This window comes from Ranitomeya variabilis, chromosome 6 (assembly GCF_051348905.1).
Source record: "Ranitomeya variabilis isolate aRanVar5 chromosome 6, aRanVar5.hap1, whole genome shotgun sequence".
Classification (NCBI taxonomy): domain Eukaryota; kingdom Metazoa; phylum Chordata; class Amphibia; order Anura; family Dendrobatidae; genus Ranitomeya; species Ranitomeya variabilis.
In genome coordinates, this window is record NC_135237.1 from 274,605,024 (window position 1) to 274,630,369 (window position 25,346).

A 25,346-nucleotide genomic window follows, 5' to 3' on the forward strand; every position below is an offset into this window, starting at 1 on the left:
ATGGACGTGTCAAGCTTTATTATAACGGATGAGGAAAGTAGAATAGAGTCCATTATTGGATAAATTATCCTCACAGGTTAAAATACATTTTAGAGGATTTTTTTACTCAATTCTACCTAGAACACCTTATTAGTGATTCCTGGTGATCTCAAATATCCCCTCTGTGAATTGAGCAATAATGACCATGTCCAACCACCACTTCTATAGACAGTGAACGGAGCAATGATTTCACCTGCTCACTGCTACTTCATTCATACAGGAGACTTCGGAATCCCCATTTTTGTGACTGGTGGGGTCCAAGCAGCTGGACCCCCAGTAATCATATATTTAACTGCTGTACCTAAGTCACAATAAGTCTTATTCACACACTTTATTTCATTTGTGCAATTTTAAACAGAATTAAAATTAGTTTTTTTAAGTAAATTGTGTTCATTGCGTGTGATTATGTGTATGATGTATACAATGTTTATACAGTCTTATTGATTTCATTTCCAGGGAGAGCATATTTGGATAGTCTTGGATGGCCCTGTCGATGCCATATGGATTGAGAATTTGAATTCAGTTCTGGATGATAACAAAACTCTCACTTTGGCAAATGGGGACCGTATTCCAATGGCACCCAACTGCAAAATTGTGTTTGAACCTCACAACATTGATAATGCTTCTCCAGCCACTGTGTCTCGTAATGGAATGGTGTTCATGAGTTCTTCTGTGTTAGACTGGAGACCTGTGCTAAAGGCTTGGTTGCGCACCCTACCCGCAAATCAGCAAGATGTTCTATGGAATTGCTTTGACAGTATCTTCCAGGTATTTTCTATACCCTATTATAGCTTTACATACCACTAATTTGTATTAGGTTGTTTTCTAGTAAGCTTTAACTCTACTGATTGGATCACCACAAAAAATCTCTTACCATGAACATCGAATTCTTAAGTGAAGTTTAATTGACTCTTGCTCTTCACTTTGTATCTTTGGTAATGTGATTAGGTTTCAAATGTTCCGGTATGATTTTTACAATTTTTATATGCAGAAATCTAAGTTGATCTTGTGATAGATTAAGAAGAATATATAAGAAGCTATTCTTGTTAATAATTATACTTTACTCCTTTACCATATGCCAGGTGTTACGTCTTAGCCACATTCAGTCAAAGGGCACTATTTAAAAAACATGTTTGTTTCTAATTGTGTACATGCCTAAATTAATTAAGTATTCCAGTAACTACAATTAAGGGCACAGTCAGATGGCCATATAAATCGGACTGAGATCGGACCACAGTGCATGGACTTGATGGCGGGTCTCCTGGCCTGAGTGTGATAGCTGCATAAAAATTCATGGAGCTGTCAGGCTTGGGTCGGAAGACCTGCCGGCCAGTCTTTTTCTCTGCTGCCCGATTTATATGGCTGTCTGACTGTGCCCTAACTGTAACTATCCACAGGTGATAACCAGAACAGAAACATTGTTATAAATGCTCATATTGCATAAATTAGTAAACTAATTTTTCAATTTGTGTTTTTGCTTGGTCTCTGAGCTGAGATAATTAATAACAGATTTGATGATTTCACAAAGCGTTTTGCCAATGTGTAGGCTCAGTTCTGCTTTATTGACAATCTGGACATCTGTGTGAATCCGGTATAAGTTCAGTACTTCTGGAAAGCCCTTTATCCATTTTATACTAAAATGGTGTTTGACTAAATAGTCAGAGTTTTGAATATAGAAGTGTTGAAGAAATTGCAATTCACACTTTGCTTTCTCAAAAAAGTTAGAGTAGAACAAAGCTCTTCTAGTATTTGGTTTCAGTATATGCCTATTTGATCCTGCAATGCATAATGCAGGCTACAAATACATTATTCCATCTTTCTCACTTTAGCCACTTTCATCACCATTGGTCTTTATTCGGCAGTTGATCTGTAAACGTATAGACTGCATGTATACATTTTTGTATATAATACAGTATATTTACAGTAAAATTGTACTTAGGTGTGGAGAAAATAATAATAATAATAATCATAATAATAATAATAATTTTATTTATATAGCGCCAACATATTCCGCAGCACTTTACATTATAGAGTTAACTTGTACAGACAATAGACCTTACAGCATAACAAATGCTATAAAGTAAGAATGCTATCAGAAATAGAAATAGAAGTGTTATTTTACTTTTAGCAATTAAAAAAATACAAAGTGAACGAAATCTAAATTAAATCAATATTTGGTGTAACCAAACTTTGCCTTCAAAACAGCATCAATTCTTCTATATACACTTGCACACAGTTTTTTAAAGAAACTTGGCAGGAAGGATCTTTCAAACATCTTGGAGAACTAACCACAGATCGTCTGTAGATGTAGATGTACGCTTACACAAATCCTTGTGTTTTCATGTAACCTCAGGCAAATTTGATGATGTTGAGATCAGGGCTATTATGGTGTGAACTTTGTTTGAAGTGCCGTCCTGACACAGGAGACAGAGTTCCTGTGAGCTAATCCCATAACCTGTCACACACCAGGCACTTTTGATGCAACTGGCTGCAACCAGTCTTATTGGCTCTATATATAATTCAGATTCAGATCATAGGCCGTCTGGCAGCAAACTATACATGAGAATCATGACTGTAGAGAGCCAGGCCTAGTGCACAGCATCTCAAGCAAACAATTGCTTTACTCACACTGCATATACATAATTACACAGAATATTACATGTATGTACAGTACTGTGCACGCATATGTGTATGTAGGTATATATATATATATATATATATGTATATATATATATATATATATATATATATATATACTGTATATATATATACATAGCTATTACTGTGTTAGTAATGATTTTAAGAATTTATTGTTAGCTTTCTTGTGAAGGAAAACTCCTTTGTGTGTCTGTCTGCTGGTTGAGGAAAATAATTGCAGTAATCTTTCCCAGTGGGATTCTAATGGGAAAGGTCTGAAAATCCTCTTAATTTGAGAAGTGCCTGGGAATAATTCTACATAGGAGCATACAATACAGTACATATCAAAAGACAAGAGATTGTAAATCCAATGCTGCTTTAATACGTCTTCTTTCTTAGTTGGCGTAGGGTCTGACTTACATGGAACAAAGTTAATGGCGCCTTTATGTGCAAAATTATCAGCTTATATATGTATGTATTGTAGCATTAATAAAATGTATAGAAGTTAACTTGGGTTGTGTGTTACATGATATAAAACACATTGCTGCTATTCAGACACTGTCAGTTCCAGATAAGCATTTGGGGGAATGAGAGCTGAATCTCTTTAAGAAAGATAACACAACGATAGCATCAGTATTGGTCTGTGTGTTTAAATAGCCCCTGTGGCCAAAAAAAGTCAAAATAATTAAAAACTCATGACTTATAATTAATAAATAGTTCACAGAAGCAATATGTGTAATTGTCAAATACTAATATATGTAAGGAATAAATATCTGTACCCAAAGGAAGCTTTAAAAAGAACCTGTCACCACGATTTGTAATGTAAAGCAAAGACATGGATGTAATGGCACTGTAATACTGATTACAGCGATACCTTTGGTGACAAAATCTGCTTTGTGGTTATTCTTTATTTACCATTTGAAGTTTTCTGCTAGATAGATTTTGGTGCAAGGGGTGGACTGTGCACTGTGTATCCTCCTCCCTGTCTGAGATTCACCGACCCCTCCGCCTGCTTCCGGTCTGTGAATTATACGCCTCCTGCTGGCACTGCTGAGATTTCAAACAGGTGAGTCCGGTCATACACAGACTGGAGGCAGGCAGAGGGATCAGGGAATCTCAGACAAGAAGGAGAAGACCCAGTGCACAGTCTGGCTGCTGTGCACCTAAATACAATTAGCAGAAAACCTCAAATGGTGATTAAAGAAGAACAACAAAGCAGATTTCTTCACCAAAGGTATTGTCATGGCTCTATTGTTGGATGTCCCAGGACCTAATATTAGGGGACACCTAGCTCTCCCTGTTCCCAAGGTTACATCTGAAGGTGAAGATGCCAGGGTCATGTACCTTGCCTTAGCTCCTGAATGCGCACTCAGTCTGTACCCTTCCCCCACCCAGGGGAGAGGGGAGTAGTAGTACACCGTAGTACCCCAACCAGGCTAGCAAGGTAATAAGAACATGGGTAACGGAAAATACCAAACATACAAATATACACTCACATATAACAGAGGTATGCTCTGGGGAGTGAAGAATGAGGTTAAACTAAAGTAGGAGAAGGAAAGGAATTATCACACTCACAAAACCAAGCAACTGTCACAGATAAACCCACCAACCTCCTACTCAAATAACCAACAACTATCCTCCCATCCATGCAGCTGGCTCTGATGATGTGTGTTAGCCAGGACCCAGATTATATAGATGGGAGTGACTAACAGTGCACAGCTGAGAGCCTTAGCTCCAAGAGCTCTCAACAGAGCAGACTAACCCCTGCACTGCCAAAGAAATGTACACTGTTTAATAAGAAGATGGAGTGCTTCTATTCAGCGCAGGAGTAGGAGAACTCAGACATTGAGGTTTTCTGGCTCCTCTCTGTAATGGTAAACCTGTGACAGGTATCAATGTAATCTGTATACAGCGCCATTACATCCATGCCTTTACATTACAGGATCGTGCTGACAGGTTCTCTTTAACAATACCTGTATAGTTCATTAAAATACACTAATTAGAATAGTGTGTTAAATACAGTTGAGAGGGCCCACATTCATTTTTTAATGAGGCATGTACATTTTGCATTTTGGGTGACTTGCATTTTTCCTTGGCAAGATGTGGAAGTGATTTATTGTGCTTATGTGACCTATCGACATTCTTTCTGAAGATAACACAGTATAGGATCATTTTTTAAGCAATTTACAAGCTGTACCTGCTGTAATGCAATTATCTTACATTCCCATTGAAATACAACAGAATGCAGAAAGCACAGTGAATAAAATGTTTTACAACAGTATAAATGAAAAATCACATTCTTATGGTTGTATACAAATTTAACAGTTTAAATTCATATTTAGACGTTATCTACAGGTTAAGATGTAAAATTAGATCACCTACATAATACTGGGTAGATAGCCCTTTTTACTGACAAATCAGCTCTCACTCATTGAGGTAAAAACTGCATAATAGCTCTGAATGTACGTGGCACCAAGACGTTACCAGCTTATACTTTAAAATGAATTCTTCACCAGGTGTTTGCTACGCCAGATGAGAGCAGCATAATTTAGTGGCAAGGACTGTGATTCCAACAATGTATCACTTACCGGCAGGCTCGGACTGGCCCTCCGGGAAATAGGTGGATCCCCTGGTGGGCCCCTGACTCCGACAGTCCCTCTCTTCCAGCGTACAGCATATGTCTGATTTAAGCTCCACCCCTCCCTGTCCATCAGAAGAGGGCAGAAAAGCTGAGCATTTGTGTGAATAAGTGAATGTATGCAATATGTAAATAGAATATATCTGGATCAAAATGTGTATATATGTGACAATTTTAGTGCTAAAATTCAGGCATTAAAACCATAATTAATACTAAAGCACCACAAAAAATGCGATGATAATGTCTGTAAAGCGCTGCAGAATATGTTAGCGCTATATAAGAAAAGAAAAAAAAAAGATAATCTCATACTCGCATTGGAGCCGTGCCTGTGACGTGAGGCACTGGCAGTTGGAGGTGTGCTGATGACCCCCATGCCTCTCACTACAATACTCCTGTGAAAGCTAGCGTTATTTGACGTTCATGGATTATGATTTTTGCTACACACAGTTATACTATTGCTGCATATAGTAGAACAAAAATTACAATCACAGGTTCAAGTCCCTTAAGGTCCTAACAGGTACAGTAGAAAGTATAAAATGTTTTTAAAAATATTAAATAAAAAACAAAGTTCAAATCATACCCCTTTTTCCCCTATTAAAAATAATGAAATAAAAAGACAAATATTTGTTATTCTTGAGTTTGTAAATGTCTGATCAATCAAAATATAAAATTAATTATTCCAAATTGTAAACAGTGTAATGAGAAAAATATTGAAACACCCGAATTACGTTTTTATTGGCCACTGCAACATTGCAATAAAATACAATGAGATGCAATCAAAACATTGTATCTACCCAAAATGGTATCGTAAAACACATCAGCTCAGGGCACAAAACATAAGCCCTCACCCAGCCCCATCACTCTAAAATTAAAAGTGCTGCAGGTCACGTAAAATGGTGACACAAGCAGAAATTTTTTAGACAAATTTCAGATTTTTTTTTTTCACCACTGAAAGAAAACTAAAAAAACTATACAAGTTTAGTATCTGTGTAATTGTAGTGAACTGGAGAATCATATTGCCACGTCAGTTTTACTGTATACTAAATATTTTAGATAAACCCCCCCATCAAAAAAAATGTGGATTTGCACCTTTTTTGCAATTTCAATGCACTTGGAATTTACTGTACTTCCCTCTTTCCCGTGCATCATATAATAAAATGAATGATGTAATTCAAAAGTACAATTTGTCCCACAAAAAACAAGCTGTCATATGGTTATGTGGACGGAAAAATAAAAAAGCTATGGCTCTTGGAAGAAGGAGAGGAAAACATGCATAAACTGAAAATAGCCTTGGGTGAAGCGTACGTTGGGGCCAGTGGACCAGAGCACATGCACCTTTGTCCTTGTTGACACTACATATTTATGTAAGTGCCTTATGAATTTTCTCTTACTAAGAGTTAGGGGTAGCATCGTGCTTGTTTGACTTAGGGCATTTTTTGGTAAGGGTTTTCTTAGTTCAATTTTTTCTGCACATATCTTGCAGTTTGCTTTTAGAAATGTGTCTGTAATATATATTATGTGCTCTGGTGCCACTCCATAGGAATATTCAGTTTTTTTGTACAGTTCCTGTCTTTGATATACTTTTTTAATTGGTAGTAATAAAATATTTATTTTATGAGACCCCAGTAGCACTGTTTGCTTTAAGTTGATTTAATAAACGGAAAATAGCACGGTCATGAAGGGGTTAAATGATATGCACATGGCATTGTTTCATAGTATTGAAAAACATCAATCCTTTATATAAATGTAAAAAACATGGCACTGGGAAAATTAAAACAAAATACTGAATCCCGAAAGCCTAAAAATGGAAAGGTATGGCTAGGATCACGTCGGCTTTCAGGGTTCTTTTTTTTGTATTGTTATAGGAACAGAAAAGTTAAACTCCTAAAAGAAATGCATCTGTCACATGACAAAGACAAATGGTGATGGACAGAACCAATTGAATATAATCATATCTTTTTAGGTTCAGTTAGGGTGTCTATCTTTGTATCGGAGCATGTTGCATTTGTTCTTCCAGTAAATATAATAGAACTTGCAACTGAGTGAGTGTGAACGTATCCTGAGCATTGAACTTTAGAGTAGGCTCCTTGAGTCAGTTCTACTGGTGGACCCTAGGCACCCCAGTCCAACTGTTAGGGCTGGTGGATTGCACCAAATAAAATATAATAATAAAGTGCAATCGCAATCCGGGGTCCACTGTGCAGATATGAACCCTACTGCTAGTGTGAACAATGATGGAACAGAACAGCGAGCGTGACCTTGAACACACTGAGACAACGCCACTCAGTGTGAACGGAACACAGAGTACAAAGCTCAGTTACTTCACCGAGCGGTACAGCACAAGCATATAAAGTGCTATACCCTGTTAATGTGACAGGGATATTAGCACGTGGATTGGGCTAGTTCTGCAACAAAGCGGTGCTAATCGCACATACGAATGAAGCAGATGCTGAGCCAAGAGAAAGGGCTCTTTGACACTAGGTGCACCCCGCTTTCACTGAGAAGTATAGCATAAGGGTTGAGCTTGCTCTGTAACTGGACTATGCTAACCGCACACATGAGCGAAACAGATGCTAAGCCAAGCGGCTAGATACCCCAGTCCTCACGCAAACTTGTGTCTGACCGGCACCCTAAGCATGTAGCAGAGTAGAGACTCAGGCATTGAGCCAAGGGTAGGAAACCGCATAAGTGTGCAACCTGCCTGCCAACATGTACAGTCTCTGAGCAAAGACACACAGACGGGCAGACAGAGTGGTAGCGTATCCACCCACACACACAACCAAAATGTAAATGACACTAGCGCGCCCGCGTGCACCGCCAAGAGCCTTTTATATGCTGGGCTCCACCCAAACACTCATGCCCAGTCGGCTGAGACATCGCCCATGGGCCAATCCGGGGCTCGCACATCACCAGAGCAGCTAATGTCCGACCACCAATGAGAAGCCGCCACATAACTGACATGCTAAGAAAGGTGATCTCTTAGACTCCAGAGCTCAAGGCTGCACCCGCATATCACTGGTTACCATAGACTTGACTGGAGAGCCAGCAGTAACCAAACGTACACCATGAGCCTGAGCAAGGCGCTGGGACCGACGTCTGTGCTGAGCAGCAATCACAGTGGCCGGACCTGAATGGGCGACCACAGTACCAGATAATGCTTGGGATCTATCTCGTGCAGCGGGAGAATCCCAACGCCTAACATTACCCCCCCTAGCATCCCCCCGGCGACAGTCGTCACTCTCGAAGGCCTCAATAAGCCGAGGGGCATGAATATGCTCAATAGGCTCCCAGGTCCTATCCTCTGATGCATAAGAAGACAGTTGTGAATCAGTGGAAGGGGCGGGGGTATACAGAGATTATGAATATGAAAGACTACATAGCAGCTAGTTTACTAGTCCTCTAGTGATAATGTCCTGCTGATAAAAAGTTGAAGAAAGTTTGTTCCAGTTCTTCTTAATAACAAATTCTTGACTTTATTTCATAAGATTAAAATACAAACAGCCCCTTGGACATCACTATAACGCACAGGAGGACATGAGCTATGCGTTTCGATCGCTGAAACGCGTAGCTCATGTCCTCCTGTGCATTATAGTGATGTCCGAGGGGCTGTTTGTATTTTAATCTTATGAAATAAAGTCAAGAATTTTTCATTAAGAAGAGCTGGAACGAACCTTCTTGAATTTTCTATATGGTACGTCTCCGTTCCATGCACCTTCTGAAGATCGGTGAGCTGGCTTTTTCTTTCTTTTCCTGCTGATAAAACCAGTGATGTCATTAAAACTACAGCAAACATCCCAGTAAGTGATATTTAGCTGGAATCAGGGTCTCCATGTCTACATTACGCTGCTCTTAAATAAGCTGGCAAAATCTTGGTGACAGATTTCCTTTAAAGGGAATCTGTCACCAAGCTCATGTTGTCCTATATATGGACAGCAGTGACACACACTGACTGTCACTACTTCGTGCTGTAAGAAATGTTGTGTGCCCCTGCTCTAAACCATCCTGCATCCAGCAGGACAACAAGATGTCAAGACTTCAACTGTATCTGTGTTCTCAGGATTTGGCCTGAAGGACTTACAAGAACCTGAAAGTCACATTTTTTTATTCTCAGAGCAGACTGGGAGGCAGAGACAAGCTCAGTAGTAGAGGAGAATGTGACAGAACACACAGGCACCTGGGATGCTTATATGGAAACTACTGTTGGAACTTCTAACTGTGTGTGGAGACCACTGTAGGAAGCATGAAGCAGTGGTGGGCAGTATCAGACTATGAATATGGGGGAGGGACTGTGGGGACATAATGCTGTATGGACGTGAACTGAGGGGACATCATGCTGTGTGGAGAGGAGTTATATGGGCATCGTACTGTGTGGGGTGAAAAAGTGTAGAAGCGTCATATGGGAATATGCTGTGGGTACATTATACTGTGTGGGGGACTTTGCGGACATTATAATGGGTGTTGAATATTGTGGGGAAATCATACTGTGGGGGGAGGAATGTGGTAGTATTATACCGTGTGGGAATTGTGAGGGCATGTGTGGGTGAATGAACTATCTTATTGTAGGAGGGGGCTGTGGGAACATCAGGCTGTATGTGGAGGCAGTAGGGGCATGATACTATGTGAATGGAAACTGTGGGACTATCATACTGTGTGGAGGGGGTCTGTGAAGGAATCATACTATGTGGGTGAAGACTGCTAGGGCATCAAACTGTTTGTAGGGTAATGTACTGTGGGCATCACACTATGTGTATGGGTCACTGTGTGCTCCATGAAAGGGCTATCACACTCTGTGCACTGCTGTATGTGACCCTCTTTCTTATCTTTCAGAGTTAGGAGGTATGTCTAATTTATTAAACTGGCTCAACAATGTGATAAAGTTTGTGCCACTTTCTAGGCACTTTCCTTTTCCTTAGCCCACTTCTTGTCTGATTTAGACCAGCATTTTGCCCCACAATATGACACATGCTTAATTAGGCAGAAAAAGGCATCTAAAATACATAAATGTGGCAAATAGCTTGTATGCCATTTTTTAGTCACAATTCTGGTTTTACTCCTAGTGATTCTCGTATTGTCATATAGCAAGTAACAATGAACATTTTAATTTGCATTAAATTGAAATATTAAAATAAGAAATAACAGGCCACATGAAACTGCCACAAACAGATATAGAAGGGGCAAAAAATGTAGTGGTGTATAAATACCAGTATAAAGAAAAAGTAGCAATAGTCATAACTTAGGTTGTATCCGTAGTGCAGATTAGAAAATTGGATATGTATGCCTGGGTTGATGTGTGAAGTTATTATTTAGCTGTGCTGAGCTGGATGTCAGTCAAGGCTGGTTGGGCAAGCTCGCCTATGACTGGTCCCCACTGCAGTGCTGCCCTAATGATTGGTGCAACTGACAAATTTAACAGGAGGCCCTCTGCAAAGGTATTAATTGGCCCTATAGCATCCCGCTTGAAGACTAATAACCCCATTTTTTGCTGACAGGTTCCTTTTAAATAGTTAAAAAAACAATGATTGCTAATCTCTAGTGTTCCTCACCACAACTGAAAGCACAACCTTCATATAAGATGGGGTAACACAGCCCTTGATTCTCTTATGAGAGAGAATCGTCTTGGTTATGCTAATGTCACTCATATGCTCGTGTGAGCGAGCCCTAACAGTCATATTCAGTCTCATTTTGTTTTTTCCCATAGGATTTAATAAATTTTGTCTTCACCGCGGTGTCTCCAAAGATGCAGATATTGGAGTGCATGTATATTAGACAAGCTATTGATCTGCTTCAGGTAAGGACAAAGCTCTTAGAACACATCCATATATCTAGTAAAGGAATACTGTCCTCACAAAAGGAAATATCTTCCTCTTTAGTGAATGTGCAAGCATTTTCCAGATATCTCCTTTTATTATGTTCCTTTTCACCTTCTTTTTGTCCCAAGGTTAATGTCCTTTTCTATTTTATGTTGATTTCTAGGGTCTCCTCTCTGACAAGGAGGAGAAGCAGCCCAGTCAAGAACATTTGGCTCGGCTCTTTGTGTTTGCTGTTATGTGGTCAGTCGGAGCGTTGTTGGAACTCGAGGATCGTATGAAGATGGAAATTTTCCTGCGTGACCATTCTGCTCCACTTCAGCTTCCTACAGTTAAAGGGGATGAAACTATTTTTGAGTTTGTCATTAATGAAAGTGGACAGTGGGACCATTGGTCCAAAAAGGTTTGTCATTCCTAAAAAAGCAATCATGCAAATGTTTTACTAGCAATAGTGGGAGACTATCCAAATATTTGGTGTACCTTAAGGGCTCGTTCAGACATCCGATTTTCAAGTACGAGTGCTATCCGCATTCTCACAGATAGCATTCGTACCTGTGATAGTCTGTAGGCCATTCAGATGTCTGGAAAATCGCGGAGAGATGTCCAACAATAAACAGACTTAAAGGCAATGATTGGGGCCTATATTTAAGTCTGAAATCCTACATTTTTTCTGAGAAAACAAAATTTGCGATAGAGTCGGGAACCATCTCTTCTGTGCCTCTTCACTTTGACATCTCCCTAACAATGCCGGCTTGATTGATAGGTCTCTTCCTATTGTCATTGTCATGATTTCACCACTCACTTTTTCCTGGATGTAGTGAATGATAGTTCAGCCACCCTATAGAATCAGGGTTGTGCTGATCTGTCATTATTGTGAGTGACAGCTCAGCCATCCAATCTGGGGCAGAGACATCCCGAATAGTGATGAGCAAGTGTGCTTGGGTAAATTGTTTTCGAGCATGCCTGAGCACTTATTGAACATATTCGGCGTGCTCTAATAATATTGTCAAGTCACCGTGGCTGCATGTCTCGCATCTGTTTGACAGCCGCAACACTTGCAGGGATTGCCTAACAAACCGGCAGTCCCAGCATGGGTTACAGCTGTCGAACAGCAGCAAGACATGCAGCCACGGCGACTTGAAAATATTATTAAAGCACACCGAAGATACTCCTTACCCATGCACACTAATGCTGCAATACACGCCATCGGACATTCAGAGGCTGGTGGCTGGCGGTGGCTTGCAGCACCTGACGTCACTGCTTTGCGCTGCCCGTGCTGGTACACTGAAGTCAGCTGCTGGCTACAGAAGAGGAAGTCTCATGTCATGGGAACAGAGGAATATAATAAGAATCGTTAATTTTTTTATATATATTGGAAAACAGAAACGGACATATATTATACCAGTATATATTATACTCAGGATACATTATAACCTGAAGGGGTCCATGATGGAGGACATTATACCAGGAAGGGGACATTATACCAGGAAGAAGCCCAGGACAGGGGGTATTAGAGCAGCAAAAGACCTAGGATAAGAGACATTATTACAGGATTGGGGCCAGAACTGGGGATGTTATTACCAAAAGAGGCCAGGACGGGGGAAATTATTACAGGACGTTGTCATGATGAGGACACTATTACACATATGTCTTTATAGGATCTAGAATGCTACAAAGGCCATTATATCTGACCAGCATGGAGGTGAGGACCCAGCTCTAAATTTTCCCTTGGGGGGCTTATGGGACTCACTGACGAAAGGTATAATTTAAGGAAAGTTTTGTATAGCTCGATGGAATAATAATGAACTCCAGTGAAAAGCTTCTGAAACTAGAAGCAAAATGAAAATGATCCCCATTACTTTCTTGTGCAGCTGCCCTTGCGACAAATAAATCACAATGACATTAACACCATTAACACTGCATTTATTCCTGTAAAATTAGAGGTGAATAAATGAAGATTCAGCTAAGGTTATGTTTATTGCTGCAGTATGATTTATAAAGTGAGATTCCACTCTTGTGGAGAAAAAATTATTTGCTTGTAAAGTAGATCTCAAGAGCTTTTTTTTACAAGATGATGCCGCTGTTGGCAAGAATAGACATTTCCCTCTTTTCTGACATTAGCAAGGACTCTGCAGAGAAAGACCTGTTATGTAGTGTTTCATGACTGCATCTGTCATGAGAACCAGAGCAGTCAGTCAATAGTAGTACGTGTAAACTAAAAAATGCCTCTAATGGGCTTGACTTGACCAATATCCAAAAAGCCCACTAGTGACATAAATGGTCACAGTTATTAATAAATGAGTGACCACTTATTCATTTAAATAAATGTGTTTTTTTGCTTTATGTCCTAGGTTCCTGAGTATGTGTATCCAAAAGACACAATACCAGAATATGCCTCAATTCTTGTTCCAAATGTCGATAATGTCCGGACGGATTTTCTAATGCATACCATTATGAAGCAAGGAAAAGCCGTTTTACTGATTGGTGAACAGGGCACTGCAAAGACAGTCATGATCAAGGTAGATTCTATTGTTGTGTTATTGTTTTCCACCTCCATTTATTTTCTATGTTTGGTTTATGTGCATCGTATTCATCAAATGTTATGTGTGTGCCAAATACTCTGACAGTCTTCTTTAAACATTCTAGAAAAATACATTTTGTCCCCACTGGTACCTGTGCTCCCACCAAATATTTTCTCCAATTATTTTACTTTTTTATTTGATCTTGCAGCTGGATGCTCATTGTTCTTAGGGAAACTGATAATGTCGCTTTTTGATTAAGAAAATATAAGAGTTTCATTTCTTTAAACATATAAACAGCAATCACCTTGAGCTATTATTTTTCCATTTTCAGAGAACATTATGGCACATATCCAAATTACATACAATATGACTGTATTCATGCTCTATATTTAGGCACAGTGCGTTGCAAGAAACCTGACAGCTGATACATGCTCCCCAATCCTCGGTCAGCATGTATCAGGCACTGGCTGTGTGATTTCAACCATGTAAGTCTGACTTTCAAATGCTGAGGTGTTTCAGAGAAGAATGTGCTTTAAAAGACGCACAAGTGATTAGTCTAAAATGCCAGTCTCCATCGGCTTCTCCCTGCCCACTGCCAATGACCTACATGTGTCTCCCTATAAACAAACACAAGGAGAGATCCATCACTCAGCCCGCAGCTCTCAGCTTGGCTGCACTGGTTATCAAAAATAGACAAAACCCCATTTTTTTTTTTACACAGTGTGCCCGCCAATCGCAGCCATGCCAATACTTGACATTGCTGTGATTTATCTGGAAGTACCCACAGAGTAAAGCCTGTTGATTGCTAAGGTGTAGACTTTCAGCAAACTTTGCTCGGGCTACCGAACCCGAACAGTAACATGGACGTGCAGCAGAGGTCCGTGTTAGGGGTCGCCCATCTCTACTGCTCACATCTCAGTGGAGGGTTTTAAGCAATTAGTGCTTGTCTCAAGCCCAGACCTCCCTCCTTTGTTCTGCCTTCAATTAATAGGGCCTGCATATATAAATAAAGGTAATAAAGGCTTTATTGCACTTCAATCCATTATAAGTCTATTATCAGTGTTTCTCTCATTATGAGTGAGAGTGATTTTGATTATCGCTGGAAGAAGCCACAGGCAAATATCCAGTCATTTCCTTGCAGCCAATCAGAAGACACAGGCTGAGATGACTGCAGGCAATATTCAGTCCAGAGAGTGGACTATATTTTGCTGATGAGCGACATGTCAGCAGAGGGGAATTTACATGCTTGCTCTGACAAGCTGTGGGGAAGTTGCTGGGAATTTGGCAGAAAAGTTAAGAAATTGCTGTAAATGGAATTTTACTGGACGCCATCAAATCACTATTGTGCATTGATTTTGAACTTTTTGCATCAGAAAAAAAGTTGTTCCTGCAACTAAATAAAATTTGACAATGATGATGAAGTCACTAGAGTGTTATGCAATACAGTGCTTCCACTATCTTAATGATTTATTTCATAATAAATGAATATATTTCTGGTGACCTTTTAATTCCTGTGATGTTAGGTTAAACATTTTCTAAAGATCATATCAGTTTGTTTTACCATTTACTATAAATAACTTCTACTGATCCTTTAGCAGCAAAAGTTTTACTTGCGGCAAACTACTGTTGTCTGATCTGGGCACATACAGCACTTCTGGAAGCTTGTCTTGGCTTTGTGTTAATCCAAAAATATATCTTAAAGCCATCTGGCACAAATCTGTGTGTGTGGAGAAATAGACTTCAGTAAAGTAAACCTGTCGTGTTGTACATGCCAGCTGCCACCGTTCTCTTTGCTGGAGGCCATCCCAGGGCTTAAAAAGGGGGTGACATTATTCAGTCTTAGCTGCAGGCCTTTCAGGAGTGAAATGACTTTATATTAGCATTTTCAGATCATATAAGGAACCGAGGCACTCTATATACTGATCAATAGATTTTTTGTCCTAATTCCTCATCTGTGTTCTCTTTAAGGGCTACACAAGCAAATATGACCCAGAATATCACGTCACCAAGTCGCTGAACTTCTCTTCTGCCACTCTTCCAAACATGTTCCAGAGAAGCATTGAAAGTTACATAGATAAAAGAATGGGGACTACATACGGTCCTCCAGCTGGGAAGAAAATGACTGTTTTTGTTGATGACATTAATATGCCTGTGATCAATGAATGGGGTGATCAGGTAATAGTTTCATCACATGTGATACCTGGTAGAAGATGTCAGCCCATTATGTTCTGATAACTTCTTTGCTTGCCAATGCCATCTTAGTCGTGCTTGATCTAGCTACTTCTAGATATTCTAAAATAGCCTGTAAATATGCATAACACTAATTAAGGCACATCGATGAAGAATAATATGACCTGTTACTTGATAATAATTACTTGCACAAGCCTATCTATAATTGCATTGAAATTAAGTAAAAGAAAACACTAGTGTTTTCTTGTATAATTAAGCTTGGTGAGCTGTCTTTTATACACGATTGTAACATTGCTTACTAAATTAAGTTTTTACCTTGTCCTGTCTGTGTAAAAGAATAATGAGGAGATTAGAATACATAAGGTAAAGATATCAGTTATGTATATAAAACATCCATAATAGATGTCCCCCAATTTATAATGGGGATATGTTTGACTCAATGCTTCACTATAATCTAATTATATTTTTAGATGTCGGACGCCTCTCATACAGCCACACCAGATCTCCACTTTGCACTAACGAGGGGTAGTACCCCGAAACACAGTGTCTGCAAATTGAGATTCTGGTTTGGCTATTATCCTAAGTCATGTGACAAGCCTCGTTAAAGGGTCAGCATTGACTTGTAGGACTGCTACCTTCCAATAGGTGACACTAGAGTTCTAGTTTTCTTCCTCTCTGAAGAGACAATTTGCATAATTAGCATATTTCCCAGAGGAGCATTGCTGCTTCAAAGGGAACCTGTCACCCCCAAAATGGAAGGTGAGCTAAGCCCACCAGCATCAGGGGCTTATCTACAGCATTCTGGAATGCTGTAGATAAGCCCCCGATGTATCCTGAAAGATAAGAAAAAGAGGTTAGGTTATACTCACCCAGGGGCGTTCCCGATGCGGTCCGGTCCGAGGCCTCCCATCTTCTTACAATCACGTCCTCTTCTTGTCTTCACGCCGCAGGTCCGGCACAGGCATACTTTGTCTGCCCTGTTGAGGGCAGAGCAAAGTACTGCAGTGCGCAGGCGCCGGGAAAGGTCAGAGAAGCCCGGCGCCTGCGCACTGCAGAACTTTGCTCTGCCCTGAACAGGGCAGACAAAGCACGCCTGCGCCGGAGCCGCAGCATGAAGACAAGAAGAGGACGTCATCTGATGAAGATAGGAGGTGCCGGACCGGACAGCGACACCCATTGGACCGGGCCGCAGAGGGGAACGCCCCTGGGTGAGTATAATATAACCTCTTTTTTCATCTTTCAGGATACATCGGGGGCTTATCTACAGCTTTACAGAATGTTGTAGATAAGCCCCTGATGCCGGTGGGCTTAGCTCACCTTCCATTTTGGGGGTGACAGGCTCCCTTTAAGTCTCCTCATCTCGGCATGCTTAGCATGTCAATCTCCGCAAGGAGAAACTATACTTCTTGGATATGAGATGTACTGAAAAATTACATTTACTAGCCTTCCCATCGTTAGCAATTAATGCATTCAAACTTTAGCATGATACTTTTTCTGTTACATCAAATAATTATTTTGTCTAAAGTGAATGCCGTGATTCCATTAGCCAATCCATTCTCAGTGTGATGCTAGTCATTTCTCATGGCCAAGCCGTGAGTCAGAGTGGTCAAGTAGTCCAAGGTCAGAAGCCAGGAGGGTATATCATAAACAGAAGGAAGAGACAAAGGCGTAGTCAGGTATCATTCCGAGGTCAGAGTACCGGGAGGATAATGGATCAGAGCTGAAGGGGTTAAACAGGCGGGTAGTCAGAACAAAGTCCAAGGTCAGGCAACAGATCAAACATATAGAACTCAAGGCACAGATAGCACAGCAAAATATGAATGTACGTCTGGCAGTGTTCTGGGAAACTCAGCTCAGTTAAGAAGCATGGCCACTAAGTCGAATAATGAACACATGAGACAGCCGCCACCTTACAGTCTCAGACTGGATAGTCGAGCTGTCAATCAATGCACTGACAGCTCAGCACGCCCCTGTACCAGATTGGATGACCAAGCTGTCAATTACAGTACTGACAGCTTCAGCACACCACTATACCAGATTGGACGGTTGAACTGTCAGTAACTGCATACCAGACACTGAGGGGTTGAACCGTGACACTCAGCCATTTTATTGGAATTTATGAGGTCCACACTTATTACTGCTGTTATGCACATTGGCAGAAAACAACATCTTTTGCACAAATGAGACCAAACATATAATTGTCAGCAGTGATGTAACTTGAAGCTTTTGGGCTCCAATGAAAAATCTTCAACAGGGCCCCCAACTAAACATCTATTTTAGCACCTATTTTAGTTGCACCCTTGTTGTCGGATTATAGGCAATAATGACCTACTATTCATTCCTCAAAATGCCTAGTTATAATCTAAGTGTTTGTACCATAAAACATTTACTCTGGTCATGAGATCACACAGTACTTAACTGATTGTCATCTTTCTCTGTTTCTTCTGGGCTGATAGATCACTAATGAAATCGTAAGGCAACTCATGGAACAAAAAGGGTTTTACAATCTAGAAAAACCTGGCGAATTCACCAGCATCGTTGACATCCAGTTTGTGGCAGCCATGATTCACCCAGGAGGTGGCCGAAATGACATTCCTCAAAGATTGAAACGTCAGTTCACAGTGTTCAACTGCACTCTCCCGTCCAACTCATCTATCGATAAGATATTCCGGACAGTGGCTGAAGGCTACTTCTGTGAGCAGAGAAGATTTCCTCTAGAAGTTTGCAAACTGGCCTCCGCTCTAGTACCTACTACTCGCAAAGTATGGCAGGCTACTAAAATCAAGGTAACTATTTCGCCTTTATATTATAGGATATTTTCAACTTCCTACAGGAATATTAGATTAACTGAACATAACTGACAACTGGGCTATAACAGATTTTAATGTCTAAATTTGTTGTTTGAGCAGAGATGAATCCAATGAGCTTTCTCCCAGCCAACTTAAAATGAATAGCCAGTCTATTCTGTGTGTGTATAGGGATATACTCATCAATTACCTGGAGAGGGATGAGGAGAAGCCTCATTGGATTCATATTGTCTCCCTCAGATGTATCTTTAAACTATATTTTCTCTGAAACGTTGGAGCATTTAAGAGAAAAACATACCTGCCTGCAAACGTATAGCCGAGAGCTGATTCATGCTGCCTACAGTTTGGGCAACATGAACAATGACAGGTTCCCTTTAACAGAAGTCTTATGGAAGGCCCTCTCCTCAGATAGCCAACACCTTGGCCAGCCACATGGTTGGACATGGAGTGCGTTTGTATAAATATTTTACTGTAGTTCCTCGTCAGCAGTGAATGTGTCATTTACAATTACTATTATGCAACATGAGGACACTTTACGACAGCTTACAGAAGAAACAACCGTATTCTCCAAACTTGATAGATTGATGTTATCTTGCAGTACATATTGCTAATTATGGATAATTGTTCTTATAAGAGCTCTTCTTGATCTGTTCTGCAGATGCTGCCTACACCAGCAAAATTTCATTACATCTTTAACTTGCGAGATTTGAGTCGTATTTGGCAGGGGATATTAACAGTAACATCTGACATCTGTCGCCATTCTGACATCTTGGTAGCGCTATTCCAGCATGAATGCACACGTGTCATAGCAGACAGGTTCATTGACCAGAAAGACAAGGACTGGTTTGAAAACATGATGCAAAAGGTAATTATGTTTGATTTACCTAGTTCATCGCAGTATAACCTTCTTGGTATGTTGGTTTCTGACACAAGATCATTGTTTGATATCCATGTTCTATAATTAAACTGCTGGATGGGCATCATTTTGGCAGAATTTGCTGCCTTTCGATTCCAGAGTGCTCTTAATACATTATCCTCAGTGAGATCTCTAAATCAAGACTCTGAAAATCACAGATCAGGCGTATTCATAGGAAATAAAGGACTATTGATTTGATCATGTTTTTAAGTCCCAATTCTTCCATTACAGTACAACTTATAATGATAGGTATATAAAGAACTGTTCATTCTGAATGCTTTTTTTGCTGTTTGGGACTCTTATTATGTTGGAAACTGCAAAGCTCATGGTTTTGTGAGTCATCGTCAGTGATAAAATGTACCGAAAGGCCACTGATTTTTAGGTTTTCTTTTGACGTTTGCTCAAAAACAAAGTGCTTTAATAATACATAATTTTACTCCAATTTGCCACATTTCTAATAGTGGTTCCACTGCAAAAGGTTCACCTAGACCTAGCATCTATTACTTTATCATTACCATATATAGGATACATATCACACTCTTTAGGATCTATATACTGTATATCACGAAATTCCGTATTTGATTCTAAAGCCTGTTCTTGTGTTCTAAGAAATATTATATATAATATAAAAACTATTTATCTTGTTACAGGTTGCAATGGAGGATCATGGGCAAGAGTTAGTGCAAGTCATGGCGAGAGAGTCTTACTTTGTTGACTTTTTACGAGACGCTCCTGAAGCAACAGGAGAGGAGCCAGATGATGCTGATCTTGAAGCACCTAAAATCTATGAACCTATTCCTTCATTTGAACAGCTCTCAGACAGGCTCAATATGTTCATGCAGCAGTACAATGAAACAGTCAGAGGGGCTAGAATGGATTTGGTGTTTTTCAAGGTAAATAGATGACAGCATTTGTTCATAATTCATGTAAAGGTTAAAAATGCTGCTCTGTATTGAACAGATGTCCTCAAACTCACAATTTATTCTCTGAAAGAAGCGGAAAATATTTTCATTTGAGGCAAACTTGATGGACCCATGGACATAGAAGGCCAAAGAGCTATGGTGCCGATTACACAACCCTCTACAAATGGCAAGGTTGGAAGTTGGTGCACATTTCCCTGGAGTAGACCATGTGCCTCCTCTGGTCTTCAGTATAATATTGGAGGAATTGCATCACATACGGCATATGATTTTCCGTCTAATGCTATATGTTATTCCCTACATGTCCACAATCCACACTGCATAAAGGTTACATATTTTGAAGAGCTTTGGTAATATACCATTCGTCAGTGTTAAGCCAGTTAGAAAAGGGAGCAGTAGCACCACTGCTGCTCATGATTTTGAATTCCACAACCACGTGGGCTTGTCCTGGGGAACAATACCCCTTTTCTGAATTTCTACTGCTTCCTCTTCTGACCAGTTTTACCTGACTAAGGATATATTACCCCAAATGTTGCTACTTTTCAATATGTATCACCTTAATGCAATGTAGGTTTGTGGACATAAAAGAAAAATCAAATAAAGAGTATTTGAAGCATATTCTCATGCCTTAGGCTGTATTAACACTCTTCCACCAGGTTCTTATTTATCCATTAACTAGTATTTTTGAGTACTTTTAGCAATAAAAATAATCACAAATCCTTTAAAAGGCGACAAATTGAATGAGATACATTATAAAAATTCAACATTTGTTAAAAGTCGCATTGCATGAATCTGTGTTAAAGCATCTGGATAAGCAAAGTTGTCAACGAAAAATAAGGAAACGTTGGTGCCAGAAGCTAGTCAAGTGCTGACGAGCTTCCCTTCCTGATTCTCTCAGTGTTAAGTGATAAACTACAGCCTCTGCTTCACTGAGAGAAGTATGAAAATTGCATATGAGTGGTCACGTGATGACTGCTGGAACTGGCAAGCTGAGCCGAATCCTGACCGTGAGTATACTACATGCTGTTAAAGCTCGTGCAGACAACCGTTCTTTCAATCTGACTGCAATCCGACAAAACATCTGCCTCTTTGCCCCTGATGAAGCCACATTTTGAGTGGCAATGCATGTGGGGTATCATTTTTCTTCACCTATCGGTGCATTCTTTATGATCCAGGTTACCTTAGCAGGTCTTGTTTCATACATGAACAGACTCATGCATTCCATTTATTTGGTTGTGCTGGCAGTATGTACATTTGACCCATAGTTTATATTTATGATGTTTTCTCATATGGGGTATAGGGTGTATTATTGGTTTGGTTATTATACCTTCTGAGATTAGGTGATTTTTACCATATAATCACATGAGGTGATATATATATATCATTTATTTGCATACTGTACATTGTCTATAAGGGATTTTTATACACCCTCACCTTATTGTCCATCTACCATCTAACACATTGTATTTATCTGCGGGATGTACTTACTTTTTTACTAATCTGTATTGTTAGTTCCATTTTATCATTGAACAAAGTTTGTCTTCTTTGCTATAGTTTTGCATATCCACCACTAAGCAACTTATTTAGGTTGTTTAGGGTTTATGTGAGCAACAGCCATTTGGCTTTTTAATTTTTTTTTTATGTCGTCTTTGGTTTCATGTACAACAAACATTATTTTTTTTTTTACATTGTAATTTTTATTGAAATTGTTCAAATTTTACAGGAAAAGAAAAAATAATTAGGCATTTTAGATTTTTCCTATCATTTATAGGTTAACAACCAGTCTTATACTATAGTAATAGTTAAACATTTTCAAATAGATAAAGAGTAAAATTTTACAAACAAACATATACTCAGACAAAAGGAAAGGGGGAAATGATGTGGAATGTTATGACCTAGTTATAGCCATCTCACAGAGGTCATATATTTAACATGGACCAAAAGGAATCCCAAGGAGACCAAACAAGGTTAAATCTCTCTACAGTATTGTCATTAAGGACTGCCCGGTATTCAAAGTTCCCAATATCCTTGATGCGAGAATATAGATCTAGTTGGGAAGGTGGAGAGGTTTGCTTCCAATGGTAGGCAGTTAAACAGCGTGCTGCTGTTAACATAGGTAAAAGCAATCTAATGGATCACTTGGATATGGATTCAGAGAAAATATGTACTGTATATACTCGAGTATAAGCCGAGAATTTCAGCCCATTTTTTTAGGCTGAAATTGCTCCTCTCGGCTTATCCTCGAGTCATTCCCAAAGGTCGGCATGGGAGGGGGAACGGCAGCTGTGTAATCATACTCACCTGCTCCTGGCGCGGTCCCTGCACGTCCCTGGTTCTCCGGGCGCCGACAGCTTCTTCCTGTATTGAGCGGTCACATGGTACGGCTCATTACAGTAATGAATATGGACCCGACTCCACTCCCATAGGGGTGGAGCCGCATATTCATTACTGTAATGAGCGGTTCCATGTGACCGCTCAATACATGAAGAAGCTGCCGGCGCCCAGAGAACCAGGGACGTGCAGGAACCACGCCAGGAGCAGGTGAGTATAACAAGGGCATTGCGCTATATTCACCTTTCCGCATTCCACCGCTGGCGCCGCTCCGTCTTCCGCATCCTCTGCAGTGATGCTCAGGTCAGAGGGCACGATGACACGATTAGTGTGTGCACCGCCCTCTGCCTGAACTTCAGTGCAGAGGACGCGGAAGACACAGCGGCGCCCAGCGGTGGAACGCTTAAAGGTGAATATAGCAAGTGCCGGGGGCCTGAGCGACGAGAGGTGAGTATGTGATTTTTTTTTTAATCGCAGCTACAGCATATGGGGCATAATAGTCTATGGAGCATCTTATGGGGCCAAAATCAGCATTTGTGGAGCATTATACATGGCAAATGTGTCTATGTAGCATCTTATGGGGCCATAATCAGCATTTGTAGAGCATTATATGGGGCAAATGTCTGTATGGTGCATCATTTGGGGCCATAATTAGCATTTGTGCAGCATTATATGGGGCAAATGTCTGTATGAAGCATCTTATGGGGCCATAATCAGCATTTGTGCAGCATTGTATGGGGCAAATGTCTGTATGGAGCATCTTATGGGGCAATAATCAGCATTTGTGCAGCATTGTATGGGGCAAATGTCTGTATGGAGCATCTTATGGGGCCATAATCAGCATTTGTGCAGCATTGTATGGGGAAAATGTCTGTATGGAGCATCTTATGTGGCCATAATCAGCATTTGTGCAGCATTGTAAGGGGCAAATGTCTGTATGGAGCATCTTATGGGGCCATAATCAGCATTTGTGAAACATTGTACGGGGCAAATGTCTGTATGGAGCATCTTATGGGGCCCTGTGCAGCATTATATGAGGCAAATATCTCTATAGAGCATCTTATGGGGCCATAATCAGCATTTGTGCAGCAATATATGGGGCAAATGTGTCTATGGAGCATCTTATGGGGTCATAATCAACATTTGCGCAGCATTATATGGGGCATATTTTAATATGGAGCATCTTATGGGGCCCATCATGAACTCTATGGAGCATTATATGGGGCTTCTGATTCAATATGGATATTCAAAAACACTTAAAGGGAACCTGTCACCCCGTTTTTTCCGTATGAGATAAAAATACTGTTAAATAGGGCCTGAGCTGTGCATTACAATAGTGTATGTTGTGGACCCCGATTCCCCACCTATGCTGCCGAAATACGTTACCAAAGTAGCCGTTTTCGCCTGTCAATCAGGCTGGTCTGGTCAGATGGGCGTGGTGTCTTCCCCCAGATCTTGCTTTGTTTTCTGTTGGTAGCGTAGTGGTTTGCGCATGCCCAAGTCCAGAATCCACTGCACAGGGGAGGGAAAAGAGCGCGATCTGCGCTATTCCCCTGGTGATCGGTGGGGGTGGCCATCTTCCTGTGGCCGCGCGTGCGCAGATGGAGCGCTCTGCTGCCCGGGGCTTCAGGAAAATGGCCGCGGGATGCCGCACGTGCGCAGATGGAGATCGCGGCCGCCATTTTCCTGAAGCAGAGTTCGCATCTCTGCTTCAGGAAAATGGCCGCCACGATCTCCATCTGCGCACGCGCGGCATCCCTTGGCCATTTTCCTGAAGCCCCGGGCAGCAGAGCGCTCCATCTGCGCACGCGCGGCCACAGGAAGATGGCCGCCCCCACCGATCACCAGGGGAATAGCGCAGATCGCGCTCTTTTCCCTCCCCTGTGCAGTGGATTCTGGACTTGGGCATGCGCAAACCACTACGCCACCAACGGAAAAATAAGCAAGATCTGGGGGAAGACACCAAGCCCATCTGACCAGACCAGCCTGATTGACAGGCGAAAACGGCTACTTTGGTAACGTGTTTCGGCAGCATAGGTGGGGAATCGGGGTCCACAAAATACACTATTGTAATGCACAGCTCAGGCCCTATTTAACAGTATTTTTATCTCATACGGAAAAAACAGGGTGACAGGTTCCCTTTAACTTACTGATGTCTCAATTAATTTTACTTTTATTGGTATCTATTTTTATTTTTGACATTTACCGGTAGCTGCTGCATTTTCCACCCTAGGCTTATACTCGAGTCATTACGTTTTCCCAGTTTTTTGTGGCAAAATTAGGGGTCTCGGCTTATACTCGGGTCGGCTTATACTCAAGTATATATGGTAATAGAAAGAGTTGAGGACTTAATGGAGATCCACTCCAAAAACATGCTTAATGTGGAGTTGTACTTTCACCCAGAGCGGTTCAATCAGTGGACAGTCCCAAAAAATGTGAAATATAGAACCTCTTGACAGGACGCCATGCCAGCTAAGGGAAGAAATAGATGGGTCCATTTTATGTAAAAATTCAGGCGTATGGTACCAGAGATGAAGGA

General features: G+C 40.7%; 1 protein-coding gene across 1 annotated transcript in view; it reads left to right on the forward strand.

The window, feature by feature from the left end:
* The window catches only part of LOC143782325 (dynein axonemal heavy chain 5-like), a 610,263-nt gene that overhangs the window by 306,585 nt on the left and 278,332 nt on the right, over nt 1-25,346 (forward strand). Inside the window, exons 48-55 of the mRNA XM_077269680.1 lie at nt 496-807; nt 11,013-11,102; nt 11,288-11,524; nt 13,473-13,640; nt 15,612-15,818; nt 18,290-18,619; nt 19,299-19,505; nt 20,207-20,449. Coding sequence (XP_077125795.1) covers nt 496-807; nt 11,013-11,102; nt 11,288-11,524; nt 13,473-13,640; nt 15,612-15,818; nt 18,290-18,619; nt 19,299-19,505; nt 20,207-20,449 — 1,794 coding nt within the window. The remainder of the gene's footprint in view (nt 1-495; nt 808-11,012; nt 11,103-11,287; nt 11,525-13,472; nt 13,641-15,611; nt 15,819-18,289; nt 18,620-19,298; nt 19,506-20,206; nt 20,450-25,346) is intronic.